The sequence below is a fragment of the Ostrea edulis genome, chromosome 10 (assembly GCF_947568905.1).
Source record: "Ostrea edulis chromosome 10, xbOstEdul1.1, whole genome shotgun sequence".
Lineage (NCBI taxonomy): Eukaryota > Metazoa > Mollusca > Bivalvia > Ostreida > Ostreidae > Ostrea > Ostrea edulis.
The window spans coordinates 3,779,216-3,794,815 of NC_079173.1; the positions used below are offsets into that span (position 1 = coordinate 3,779,216).

The window sequence follows — 15,600 nt, forward strand, 5'->3', positions numbered from 1 at the left end:
TGCAAATTTTTATCATACCATATAAGTGGAATTATTTGTGAGACATAAATTTAGCGATTTTTTCCATTAAAACGGGTATATATATTTAGCGAGAGTTAATTCTAGCGACTTTATAATTGATAACTATTACCTCCGATATGAAATCAATCGTTAGCGATATTCAAATTTAGCGATCTCATCACTGTCGCTAATAATGCCAAAATTAAATCCTTGCTAAAAATTCTGCTTAATATACAGTAACTTAATTGTCTGAAAATCAAAATAATTCAATACCTCACTTAGATGAAATCCATTACCTATCCTCACTAATAAGCACAAGTTTTAACCATGTTGAAAAACAAAGGTTTTAGATCTCTATATACAAGTAGCGTTACATGAAATAAAGTAATAAATTTAGGAATTCTACTTTTTTCTGACAGGATATAGTACTGATATGCTTGACAGATTGTCTAGACACGGTGTACTGACTTTTGCCTGCAGGGAGGATGATCTCGGACACTTTGTACGACCAGAGTCAGCTCGTTCTCGGGAAATAAACGCCTTGATGGACTCTGTTGTATGATGCATTTGTTTGGTTGGCTCTCTACGATATCAACATTAGGATCTCTATTTGGTTTAAAGCTTTTTCTCTCATCCTCTCCGAACCCGTCGTTAACATTTTCAGTGTAGTCAGTCCTTCAACAAAAATTTGAAATACATCAGATTATTTTGATATTTTTTTGGTCAGCATTTTGAGCTATGTGGTATAGTAGCAGGTTATATGTGACTAGTGACTATGTGGTATATAGTCGCAGGTTATATGTGACTAGTGACTGTGGTATATAGTAGCAGGTTACAAGTGACTAGTGACTATGTGGTATATAGTAGCAGGTTACAAGTGACTAGTGACTATGTGGTACAGTAGCAGGTTACATGTGACTAGTGACTGTGGTATATAGTAGCAGGTTACAAGTGACTAGTGACTATGTGGTATATAGTAGCAGGTTACAAGTGACTAGTGACTATGTGGTACAGTAGCAGGTTACATGTGACTAGTGACTATGTGGTATAGTAGCAGGTTACATGTGACTAGTGACTATGTGGTATAGTAGCATTTACATGTGACTGTGGTGTAGTAGCAGGTTACATGTGACTAGTGACTATGTGGTATATAGTAGCAGGTTCCATGTGACTAGTGACTATGTGGTATATAGTAGCAGGTTCCATGTGACTAGTGACTATGTGGTATATAGTAGCAGGTTACAAGTGACTTGTGACTATGTGGTACAGTAGCAGGTTACATGTGACTAGTGACTATGTGGTATATAGTAGCAGGTTCCATGTGACTAGTGACTATGTGGTATATAGTAGCAGGTTATATGTGACTAGTGACTATGTGGTATAGTAGCAGGTTACAAGTGACTAGTGACTATGTGGTATAGTAGCAGGTTACATGTGACTAGTGACTATGTGGTATAGTAGCAGGTTATATGTGACTAGTGACTATGTGGTATAGTAGCAGGTTACATGTGACTAGTGACTATGTGGTATATAGTAGCAGGTTATATGTGACTAGTGACTATGTGGTATATAGTAGCAGGTTCCATGTGACTAGTGACTATGTGGTATATAGTAGCAGGTTATATGTGACTAGTGACTATGTGGTATATAGTAGCAGGTTCCATGTGACTAGTGACTATGTGGTATATAGTAGCAGGTTACATGTGACTATTGATTATGTGGTATATAGTAGCAGGTTCCACGTGACTAGTGACTATGTGGTATATAGTAGCAGGTTACATGTGACTATTGATTATGTGGTACAGTAGCAGGTTACATGTGACTTGTGACTATGTGGTATATAGTAGCAGGTTATATGTGACTGGTAATGACCTCTAGATTGTCAGATTTTGACTATAATAAATGCAATGTGGCTTTCTTTGTGATACGTGTGCACTAGCTTATACATATTCACTTTCATATATCTACAATCAATGAGTTTGTACAAGATACAAGATATTTTATTGACCAATCAAGGGCCGCAGAAGGCATAGTTGACAAAAGAAGTATAATTTAAACATTATTTTTATAGAACCTCAACAATATTGCTCACTACATAATCATAATCATGCATCACTGTCTCTATTGTTGATGATGAAATATCATTATACTTTTTTTTTGTACATTTGTACATTGTATATTTGAGATAGATTGGCAGTGGATTGTACACAAATTTCAGACATTTTCATTGGTTGTTATACATGTACCTTCTGTTCTGACAGTTTTCATTGGTTAATGTACACATACGATTATTCTGACAGTTTTCATTGGCTGTTATACATGTACCTACTGTTCTGACAGTTTTCATTGGTTACTGTACACATACGATTATTCTGACAGTTTTCATTGGTTGTTATACATGTATCTTCTGTTCTGACAGTTTTCATTGGTTACTGTACACATACCTATATTCTGACAGTTTTTATTGGCTGCCATTCTTATCTTTCTAATAGTTTTCATTGCTTACTGAACCTACTATTCTAATCATTGGATGATGTGCCTTAGTAACTATTCTGATCATTGGATGATGTGCCTTAGTAACTATTCTGATCATTGGATGATGTGCCTTAGTAACGACTCTGATCATTGGATGATGTGCCTTAGTAACGACTCTGATCATTGGATGATGTGTCTTAGTAACTATTCTGATCATTGGATGAACAGCTTGAAGTAATGCCTACCTTTTGGTTACATGTTTCTTTGGCTGGAAATATTCACTTTCTTCGCTTTTCTTCACGTTCCAGTCACACATCACTTCCTTGGGAGATGTTTCTTTTCTTATATCCAACCTACAATATCATATGTATAGTCATTAACATACAGATAAAGAAGAGTGGAGAAAATGACAAAAATCATTGTCGAAAGTGTAACCTGTGACCTTTCATCTGAGAAAGAAATTGTCAGATTTGAAGACAGGGCCGTTTTCAGTATTCAGTGGTTCTGGCCTCAAGACCATAAACTGAGAATATTCTTAAGTCTAAATTTCAAATCCTGCTAACTTTTGAAATAATTTTCATAAACAAATAAGATTTTCAGCAGTGGCAGATTTAAAGGGGGGCGCAGCCGACGCGCGCCCCTGCCTAAAATTTTCAAATTCAAGGTAATTCGTGGTCTCTTGTTTACAAAAATGTAAACGATAAAAGAAGCAATTGATAATTTCTTCCACTCTCTGAGTAATAAATGACAAAAATTTTTGATTTATTGAATTACATGTACTTTTATTGGGAGAAATTACATTTTTTCCAAAAACCCTTAAAATTTGCATCATTTTCTTGATTTCCCACTATCAAAAATGACAGAAAATAGTAAAAATTGCTACATAGGAGACATATTTGAAGCCCTATAAAATCTGTAAAATCCAGGAGCATCCGGGGGCTTCCTGTATACCCACTGGGTGCATCAAGGCAGCCCCCTGCCCAGCTGCCTCATAAAGTTGCATCCACCCCCCCCCCCCCCAAACCGCAATTCCTGGATCCGCCCCTGTTCAGTATATGTTTGCATTTAAATTTTTGATAAACCTTCAGTTTTTTTTAAACATCTGTTCTAGATAAATATCAAGATATAAGTAATCAAAATTTTGACTTAAGTCTATTCTCAATTTACGGTCTTGGGGCCAGGTCTGTCATCCACAACGAATCATTTACTTTCATACAATAAAGTTTTTTGCAATCAAACAAACTTTACATTAGAGAGAGGTTGAAGGATCCAGTATGTATAAACTTTATTCATGTTCATTGGTGATTTCACATGTTCAGTTGTTTGATAATTTTCATAGGAAATGGTGGATGACTTTGGCAGCTATATAAATAAGTATCATAGTCATTTCAGTTTTTTTCTTATTCTCTCATACATGTCTCTTGAAATACAATTTGGATTTCAAACTGAGAATTAAAAAATCCAATCAATAGAGATTCAATTAAAGCCCACAAAATTCTAAAACCTGAAATTTACTTCTACAAAAGTTTTCATTATATATTTCACACGTCTTTCATTTTTAGATTTTTACTCGCTTGAAAACATGTTTTTTGCCGTGATTTCCTGTTGATTGGCATACAGTCTGGCACTTAATTCATATAGACAAAAAAGGCATGTGACTACATTCATATCCTGTTCACAAAATCATGACAGCAATGTGAAAGAATCAAGTGTTTTGTAAATTAAAATACACATTTCGTAGCTTCCTTGTTTCAATGATCACCACCTACACTCACCCACAAGCCACCAATCTGTCATAAAAACACTATGTCTGAATCAGCATAATTTTATACTTCATGAAATGCATTGCTGTATCAAACTGTTACCTGAAAGGGAGAAAATGCAACGGACCAGACCGGGATTCAAACCCGGGCCCCCTGAATCTCTAGTCAGGTGCTCTAGCTACCAACTGAGCTATCTGGCCACCGGCGATCGAATCCGGCTGACCGCTCCTCCCTCCTTTAATAAATGTCTTCACACTTGGAAGACATATCAACCCTGGATCTTTATCCCCTGGCAGGCATTTTCACCTGTCAGTTCCAGGGGCTGGTCTACCACAACAAATGTAACAGGAACCCGGGCCCCCTAAATCTCTAGTCAGGTGCTTTACCGAGATAACTGGTCACCGGTCATTGAACCCGGCTGACCGTTATACATTCCTCCCTCCTTAAATGTCTTCACACTTGAAGGATTGTTTATCCCCTGGCAGGTATTTTCAAATGTCACTTCCACGGGCCTCAGCTACGACATCAAATGTAACAGGAAGGGAGAAAATGCAATGGACAAGACCAGGATTCGAACCCAGGCCCCCTGAATCTCTAGTCAGGTGCTCAACCCAGGCCCCCCGAATCTCTAGTCAGGTGCTCTACCCGGGCCCCCCGAATCTCTAGTCAGGTGCTCTACCCGGGCCTCCCGAATCTCTAGTCAGGTGCTCAACCCGGGCCCCCCGAATCTCTAGTCTGGTGCTCTACCTGGGCCCCCCGAATCTCTAGTCAGGTGCTCTACCCGGGCCCCCTGAATCTCTAGTCAGGTGCTCTACTAACTGAGTTACATGTAACAGTACCAATGCTCCCTGCAGGGTTCATCCTAAATGAGGAATATTCAAAATAGCTGCATATTTGATGGCAACATTCATACATGTGTCTACAATATTCCTCCACTATACCGTTACATGTGTCTACAATATTCCTCCACTATACCGTTACATGTGTCTACAATATTCCTCCACTATACCGTTACATGTGTCTACAATATTCCTCCACTATACCGTTACATGTGTCTAAAATATTCCTCCACTATACCGTTACATGCGTCTACAATATTCCTCCACTATACCGTTACATGCGTCTACAATATTCCTCCACTATACCGTTACATGTGTCTACAATATTCCTCCACTATACCGTTACATGCGTCTACAATATTCCTCCACTATACCGTTACATGTGTCTACAATATTCCTCCACTATACCGTTACATGTGTCTAAAATATTCCTCCACTATACCGTTACATGTGTCTACAATATTCCTCCACTATACCGTTACATGTGTCTACAATATTCCTCCACTATACCGTTACATGTGTCTACAATATTCCTCCACTATACCGTTACATGTGTCTACAATATTCCTCCACTATACCGTTACATGTGTCTACAATATTCCTCCACTATACCGTTACATGTGTCTACAATATTCCTCCACTATACCGTTACATGTGCCTACAATATTTCTCCACTATACCGTTACATGTGTCTACAATATTCCTCCACTATACTGTTACAAACCAGACCATGCTTCTAATTTCTGTGACCTTCACCTGTTATATTAATGAACTTTTTGGAAGCTCATGATATTCATTACTTGGTTCAGAGTCAAGATGCACTTATCTGTATAGAAGACATCTCTGTGTTCCTAAAGTGCCTCTGATTACAGGCTAGGTCATGACTCAAAAAATTTCAAACTTCTTTTACCAGTGACCTTGACTATGTTCAGATGACCTTGACTCAGCTTGATGACACACCACCTGTCAATAAGCAACCTCTATGCTAAGCATGAAGTCCTAGTCACAGCTCTCCATAAAAATGTCTGGACAAATGTTTAATTTTTTTTTCATACATGTATATGCAATCTTCTAGTATCATTTCCCCATGTGGCTTCCCATGTCAACCCTCCATCAATATCAGGACTCATTTAATGGTCCTAGTAGGTTAATATTCAGCATCAATATCAGCACTCATTTAATGGTCCTAGTAGGTTAATATTCAGCATCAATATCAGGACTCATTTAATGGTCCTAGTAGGTTAATATTCAGCATCAATATCAGGACTCATTTAATGGTCCTAGTAGGTTGATATTCAGCATCAATATCAGGACTCATTTAATGGTCCTAGTAGGTTAATATTCAGCATCAATATCAGGACTCATTCAATGGTCCTAGTAGGTTAATATTCAGCATCAATATCAGGACTCATTTAATGGTCCTAGTAGGTTAATATTCAGCATCAATATCAACACTCATTTAATGGTCCTAGTAGGTTGATATTCAGCATCAATATCAGCACTCATTTAATGGTCCTAGTAGGTTGATATTCAGCATCAATATCAGCACTCATTTAATGGTCCTAGTAGGTTGATATTCAGGTCTTTATTAGATTGATCATATAAGGGGTAATATGTTTCTATGAACAATATGGCTTGATCTTGCACGGAGTGCAGAACGGTTTGCACAGAACGGGAAATGGTTTGCACTGAACAGTCGGACCGGAATGAAATGCTTTGGATGGAGGTGCAGTTAAGTATGCTTCAGGATTTATAATAACATTACAGAAGACCGTTACCCATCACTTGATTTTTATCAAAGTCAGGACTTGGAAGAGCCTTAATTTGCATCCTCTGCTATTGACTAATATGGTCTAATTACATAACAAAAGGTGTGGTATGAAATCTGTATCAGTCTATGATCTTATAACCTTGTAACATATGTTACATTAGATCCATGTTAACCAGGCCCGATATCACCATTCACCATACAATACATTCACCATTGTCATTCATATCCCACACGGCATGATTAAACATGAGGCCAACATCGCTCACCTGAGTCAACTTGGCCCATATTTAAAGATTTTCCCTATATATGATTCGCATGTAAAACTTTGATTCTCTATTGTGGCTCCACCCTACCCCCAGGAGCTATGATTTTAACAAACTAAATGAATCTGCACTATGAAGCTGCCATGTAAATTTGAATTTTTCTGATCTAATTGTTCTCAAGAAGATATTTAAATATTTTCCTTACATATTTGCATGTAAAGTTTTGATCCCCTACTGTGGCTCCACACTACTCTTGGGGGCCATGATTTTAACAAACTTGAATCTGCACTATTTCAGGAAAGCTTTCATGTAAATTTGAACTTTTCTAGACCAGTGGTTCTTGTGAAGATTTTTAAATGACCTTACCCTATTTTTGCATTTTCGTGATTATCTCCCCTTTGAAGGGGGCATGGCACCTCATTTGAACAAACTTGAATCCCATTCACCAAAAGATGCTTTGTACCAAGTTTGATTGAAATTGCCTCAGTGTTTATGGAGAAGATGAAAATGTGAAAAGTTAATGGATGGACATGCAGATGGACAAATATGTGATCAGAAAAACTCACCTGAGCCCTCAACTCAGGTGGCCTAATCATATCTGAATCTGTAAAGAAAAAAGTCCGGAAAACTGTTTGACATACTTTTAGCTCTAAGGTAGGTCATAGAAATGCAAACTCACTCTTATGCTTCTTGAGGGAGAAATTGTGACCAAATTTCAGTGCTGTACATGCATCCGTTACAAGTCCAGAAAGCATTACCTTGGACATGGATAAACGGGCCAATCCAGCTGAATTGCAAACTGAACTTAAATTTTTTGTATTCCTCTGAGAGGAGGCTTGTAACTAAATTTCAGGCCAATATCTGTATCCAGAACAAAAAAATGTCTTGAGGGAGAAATTGTGACCAAATTTGGAAAAAAGATTGACAGCAATTTTTAACATGAAATCTTTGCATGTCATCACCATGGTTTTTTGTCATACACAAATTAAAAATTAAAAAATATACAGATATATTTGTCAAAACTTTAAGAAATTACAGGAAAATCTAAATTTTCAGGGGCAAAATTTGGCCCTCATAATCATATACTATTTCTCTTTCATGAGGAATGGTGCACTAAGCACATCCCCTTTATCAAATTACAAGCATTTATGAATTTAGAATTGTATTGTTCTGTATAATTTACTTCCTGAATAATTGTCAAGGTAATACAAAAAGCAAAAAATCAATTTCATCACATATATTTACAGTGGGTGACACACGAGACAGTCTGCATGAAATATATCAATGCAATAATTATAACTCAAGGAAGTGTTACAATATCATAAAATCTTTTTCTTTATTACATAATTTAAACCATTACGTCTAATTTTAGGGCAATGCGGTACAAACAAGAAATCGTAGCTAGACCTCACATTGCAATTCCATTACCACGACAACAAAAATCATAAAAGTACCCATGCATACCGGAAAAAAACACAATCACCCACATTTAAGTCCTTAAATTAAATGGAGAGAAAAAAACAGACACCCACACTTACATTAAAAGTGAGGGAATTATAGGTCATTTTTTTCACTGATGTCTCATACTTTTAAATTTAACACCGAGATAATTATTTCTTTGAAAAGTATTTCAAGAAATGTGTAATCAAATCTGCAGCACAACGGCAGTCTAAAGACAGTTTATGCATCGACGTGTAAACTGTATACAAGAATTTACAAAGAAACTATAACGGCAGTCTAAAGATAGTTTATGCATCAAAATGCGTAAAATATTGTCCAAATATGGACAGGTTATGAACTGAAACAGTTGTTTACAATTAACCCAGAGTAGTGCTTAATTGTTATCCACGGTCTAAGTAAAACCATGTCCATACAGCACTCTACAGTGCAGTTCTATTTTAGTTGTTCACTTGAATTCTTTATCAAAATTATGAAAGTACAAATTATAAAGCAGATTTGATTAACAACACTGTACTTGTTGAAGAAAAAGTAAGTGTGTGTGACTTGTGTTCCTGTGTATATCAAGATTGAAATGCAGTGTATCTACCCCCCCCCCCCCCTCCCCACATGTAGATATGATGATTAATTAGTACATGTAGATATGATGATTAATTAGTACATGTAGATTTGATGATTAATTAGTCAGGTAGATATGATGATTAATTAGTACATGTAGATATAATGATTATTTAGTACATGTAGATATGATGATTAATTAGTACAATTAATTAGTCAGGTAAATATGATGATTAATTAGTACATGTAGATTTGATGATTAATTAGTCAGGTAGATATGATGATTAATTAGTCAGGTAGATATGATGATTAATTAGTACCTTATCCTCAGTTGTCTTGCTTTGTTTTTTCTGTCTATCTCATTTTTATCTTTCTTCTCTCTATCCTTCTTCTCTTCCTTGGTAAGCATTAAAATCGGTGGGGTTTTCTCGAACTGTTCTCCCAATTTCTTTGTTAGGTAGACATTTCCCTCGTTCATGTTCCTACTGTCACTTTCTCTGCCCTCTACATCAAACTTTTCTGACTTATCATCTTCCCTCTTCTTCTTGCAGATCTTTCTACCATACGAGCAAAACCTCGCCATTTCGTCTTTTTTCATTTTGACATTCTCCCCGTGTCCGCCGCAACTCTCCTTTTTGTCTGGCCTCCTAACTTGTAAATTTTCAGCTTTTCCCCCTACTGCTCTCTCATTGGCCTGCTCCTTTAAGTCCTTTATCTGGTTAATCACGGTATGACCCTGACCTGGACAAATATACAACGGCTGTTTGGTAATGTCTGAGCATGAAGATGCGACTTTTCGGGACTTTCCGCTACACTTGTCAGATCTTGCAGAATTGTAATTTCCACGGAAGATATCTCGGGCTAGGTGGTGTTCATTAAGACAAAGATTCTGGTTTAAGTGATCATCGACCGGAAACTCTTTCAAGTCCTTCATAATCTTCAAGATATTCTTTCCTGAAAAAGTTTAAATATCCAGTGATAAGTTATGTAACTATAGGCCGTCGTGGAAATACTGAGTAATTTTAAATTTGAATTCACATCCTGATTCCGTGTGTTAATTCAGGCAATCTTCCCAGGCCGCACTAAAACAATCATGCATTAGTGCATAGCGCAATGCAGATCAGCATATCTTTAATGTCGTGTCAGGTTATTAATTGTAAATTCATAATTAGTGCATGAAAAATTCAGAAAAACTTCCAAACGTCATCATTGATATCGGAGTGACACTTATATTCAAGACACTACCAGCATTTTATGACACGACAAATTATTTTCATAATTCATCATTTTACATACATCAACAAAATTTTATATATATACATGAATGTAACACGAATGTACCTTACAAATTCAAAGTTAATATTCAATACTACAAAACAAAAAAATTCAATTGCAGTTTTAAATAAATTAATAAAAAAAAAATACATAAGAGTCAAAATTTATTTATTTTATTTTTTAACATATAAAAGTAAGACAATTAATTGATGGTCATATCTTACATTTACATTCTACAAATATGGCATACACATTACTCTACGTCACACTAAATCAAAATGGCCTTATCTAGAGAAAAAAGTATTGCTACCTTCTTCATGAATATTGTTTTAATTACAAAACTTCATTACGAATTTTTAATATTATTTTTTTTCAAATGAACTCCAATTTCAAAATATCAAAAGTGTTCAAGGAAATGTCTTTATCAAGGTTAAATTAACTGACAATTTAAAAACTTAAGTATAATTAATAAAAATTATTCATGCATGGAAAAAAAAACCCATGCATTTACCACTTCATTATCCACACGTCAATATGTGTTTTACATGTGGCAGACAAATGTTCACTTTTTCAATGTTTTACAGGGGGCAGACAAACATTCACTTTATCAATGTTTTACAGGGGGCAGACAAACGTTCACTTTATCAATGTTTTACAGGGGGCAGACAAACGTTCACTTTATCAATGTTTTACAAGGGGCAGACAAACATTCACTTTATCAATGTTTTACAGGGGGCAGACAAACATTCACTTTATCAATGTTTTACAGGGGGCAGGACAAACATTCACTTTATCAATGTTTTACAGGGGGCAGACAAACCTTCACTTTATCAATGTTTTACAGGGGGCAGACAAACGTTCACTTCATCAATGTTTTACAGGGGGCAGGACAAACATTCACTTTATCAATGTTTTACAGGGGGCAGACAAACCTTCACTTTATCAATGTTTTACAGGGGGTAGACAAACGTTCACTTTATCAATGTTTTACAGGGGGCAGACAAACGTTCACTTTATCAATGTTTTACAGGGACAAACCTTCACTTTATCAATGTTTTACAGGGGGCAGACAAACATTCACTTTATCAATGTTTTACAGGGGGCTGACAAACGTTCACTTTATCAATGTTTTACAGGGGGCAGACAAACCTTCACTTTATCAATGTTTTACAGGGGGTAGGACAAACATTCACTTTATCAATGTTTTACAGGGGGCAGACAAACATTCACTTTATCAATGTTTTACAGGGGGCAGACAAACGTTCACTTTATCAATGTTTTACAGGGGGCAGACAAACATTCGTTTTATCAATGTATTAACTGCATGCATGTTAGGGGTGAGATCAAAAGTTCAATGTCTGACAAAAAACTAAATTCACATAGTTTTCACCAAGACACCCCCTACACACACACACATAAATAAATATGATGAATGTTGAAACTAATCGATTAACAATTAAGTAAAAACATGTGCATTAAAACTATTAAATGTTCATTAAAATATAACATATTATATCATTTTTAACAGTAACTCGTCTTTTTTCCACTAAATTTGTGTGTTATCGATGTCAGATGACAAAAATTTACAAGAGTTTTTACTCCCCTCCTCCCTAACTATTTGAATTTAGATTTTCATCAGACATTGATCTTTTGATCTCGCCCCTTATGAATGCCCCATCTTATTTATAAAATTTCATAGCACGATTACGTAAGAAATCACAAGAGGCCAATGGACCACAGCTTTCAATGCCCACCAAAATCAGCTTGGTCCTGTTGTTGTTCAGGAGATTTTAATTTATGCATTTCATTTCCATGAAAAATTTTGACTCCAACAGGTGATAATCAATCTAATTAAAATTAGATACTTTGATCCAGTCATCCATCAATCGCTACACAAAGGATCTTACAACTCCCCATTAGAGGTCATTTCACTGACAGATTGAACTTTTGAATTAACCAATCAGTAATCACCTTGAAAATCATTTATATAATGTTAAATCATTCCAAAGATTTTCAAGGCAATCACTGACTGGTTAATTCAAAAGTTTAATCTGAGATGACATCTGATGGGAGTTGTTGGATCCTTTAGTAGCAATAGTAGGTGAGTGGATCAAAGGATCTAATTTTAATTAAATTGGGTGATAATTAAATATCAATTTTACTAACATATGGCTTTGCTGTTCTGGAGAAGATTCTTTCATAAGATTTTTTCTCTATACTCATGTATCATGTAAAATTGGATCCCAGATTTTAGACACATCTAACCCTAGGATAAAAAACAAAAAACAAAAAAAAAACCAAAAAGAGCTCTACAAGGCAGGGTATATCCCCTCGCAAGGAGCATCTATAAGATTTTCTATGAAGTCCCCTAATGACCTTTGACCTAGCTGTTGATCCTATAAACTTAATTATGGAGTGCCAAATTAACATAAACTCAAATAATTGAACATATCATTAATTATTTGAAGATATCATCAACTCATTTGATGCAAGCAACAATTCAATTAAAGATGATCCCTTTGGATAATTAATGATATCTTCAATTTTGAACTATTGCGCACATTGATTGAATTCTTGATAAGTATTAATGATTCTGTTGAATTGATGAGCACTAAAATTAAATTGTTCCCCTCTTCAAATGAAATGACGATATCAACAATTGAATTGATGCATGCTACTATTCAGCTGAAGAGAGCAATAATTTAATTAATGCACGCATCAATTCATTTAAAGGGGCTGTGAGAGTGATGGCAAGTTTTTCTTCGCAAAATCCCTCAATGACATAGGAATATATATTATGACTAATAAAAACGTTTATTTTGTACAAAAACAAGAGAACCCTAATACGAATATGTTAGGTAATGGTTCTTAGTGTAAAGAAATATATAAGGGAGAATTATTGTCTTGCAAGACAATCACCAAAGTTACTTAATTCATGTGGTTACTTTGCAGTGTCTGAGATAATTAAACGCTGGTGTTATTACTGAAATAATTAAACGCTGGTGTTATTACTGAAATAATTAAACGCTGGTGTTATTTTTGAAATAATTAAACGCTGGTGTTATTACTGAAATAATTAAACGCTGGTGTTATTACTGAAATAATTAAACACTGGTGTTATTATTGAAATATATAATATAGAGCAATTTTTATTCAATTAATTTTTTGGTGACAAAATAACAGCCAATGCCCTTTTAATGCCCGCAATAACTGAATTATTGCTCTTTTCAATTAAATTGCAGCACTCATCAGATGCTCAGAGTACCAATTCCATTAATCATTAAATTAAATAATCGATTTATTGCTCTCTTCAATTGAATTAGTGATATCATTAATTCAAATAATGCAGGCAGAATATTAGAATATAGCTCAGATATGCAGAACAGGAAATGCTTTTATAGATTTCTGAGCCCTTGGGGCTAGTGATACTTTTAACTAATACTCAGGTGACTGATAAGGCCTATAGCTGTGGGCCACTTGTTTAATTCTGCACGCTGACGACAGACTGCAAGTTCTTTGTATTTTTTTTCATTATGCGAGATCCATAAATAACTCACTAAAATAATATGAATTTCTTTTTTATTTTAATTCGTATTAATTTTCATGATTATGCATAAACTGTTGACATTAAGATTAACCATGCACACTATTCACATAGAATAGTTTAGAATAGTTATATGTAAATGACTGGGGCTGGTAGAGGACATCTGTTGCTAGGCAGGCAGTACTGGCAGAATACTTGTACTCTCCATGGTGCCATGACATTGCAGGAATCAGTGGAACATTGCAGGAGCATGTGTTAAATTTACATGTGTAATTATATGTGTTTGCTTCTTGGAATTTAAAATTGAAATAGGAAAGTTAATGTTTTAGAGAAATCTCAACTTAATTTAGAGCTATATACTCAAGTCAGTTTTTCTGATCATTCTCCATAGTTAGTCTGTTCATCTGTCTGTACATCCATTCTACATAGTTAGTCTGTCTATCTGTCTGTACATCCATTCTACATAATTAGTCTGTCTATCTGTCTGTACATCCATTCTACATAGTTAGTCTGTCCATCTGTCTGTACATCCATTCTACATAGTTAGTCTGTCCATCTGTCTGTACACTATATTACATAATTAGTCTGTCCATCTGTCTGTACACTATATTACATAGTTAGTCTGTCCATCTGTCTGTACACTATATTACATAGTTAGTCTGTCCATCTGTCTGTACACTATATTACATAGTTAGTCTGTCCATCTGTCTGTACACTATATTACATAGTTAGTCTGTCCATCTGTCTGTACACTATATTACATAGTTAGTCTGTCCATCTGTCTGTACACTATATTACATAGTTAGTCTGTCCATCTGTCTGTACACTATATTACATAGTTAGTCTGTCCATCTGTCTGTACACTATACACATTTTCTACTTCTCTGGAACCATAAAACTAATTCCATCCAAACTTACTTCAGAGCATCTTTTGCTTAAGGGGATTCAAAATTGAAGAACCATGTCCCCCCTCAAAAAGGAAAAGGGAAATAATCAAGAAAAGTTAAAAATTGGGTGTTGCCATTTGAATATCTTGTCAAGATATAAGGGAGATAATCAAGAAATGTGCCCCCAACATACCCCAGGGGCTATAATTTTAACAAACTTGAATCTGCACATTGTCAAGAAGCTTTCATGTAAATTTGTACATTCCTGGCACAGTGGTTCATGAAAAGAAAATTTGAAAAGATTTTACTCATATATTTTCATTTAAAACTTTGACCCCAACCTACCCCCAGAGGTCATGGTTTTAAGAAACTTGAATATGCACTATGTCAGGAAGCTTTCATGTAAATTTCAGCTCTTCTAGCTCAGTGGTTCTTGAGAAGATTTTTAAATGTCCCCACCCTATTTTTGCATTTCTGTAATCTTCCCTTTGAAGGGGGCATGGCTCTTTATTTGAACAAATTTGAATTCCCTTCACCCAAGGATGCTCTGTGCCAAGATTGGTTAAAATTGGTCATGCAGTGGTTCTGGAGAAGATTTTTAGAAGTTGTCAATGTATTTTCAATATTTTGCTATTATCTCCCCTTGGAAAGAGGTGTTGTCCTTTATTTGAACAAACTTGAATCCCCTTCACCCAAGGATGATTTGTGCCAAGTTTGGTTGAAATTGGCCCATTTGTTCTGGAGAAGAAGATGAAATTGCATGTGAA

The 15,600-nt window shown here is 35.5% G+C and overlaps 1 protein-coding gene across 2 annotated transcripts in view; it reads right to left on the minus strand.

Moving 5' to 3' along the window:
- Nucleotides 1-15,600, minus strand: part of LOC125666576 (uncharacterized) — a 55,873-nt gene that overhangs the window by 29,735 nt on the left and 10,538 nt on the right. For both annotated transcript variants that reach the window (XM_048899757.2, XM_048899756.2), the window contains exons 3-5: nucleotides 9,448-10,081; nucleotides 2,721-2,828; nucleotides 469-675 (exon numbers count right to left, since the gene is read on the minus strand). In XM_048899757.2, coding sequence (XP_048755714.2) covers nucleotides 469-675; nucleotides 2,721-2,828; nucleotides 9,448-10,061 — 929 coding nt within the window. In that variant the 5' untranslated portion in view covers nucleotides 10,062-10,081. The remainder of the gene's footprint in view (nucleotides 1-468; nucleotides 676-2,720; nucleotides 2,829-9,447; nucleotides 10,082-15,600) is intronic.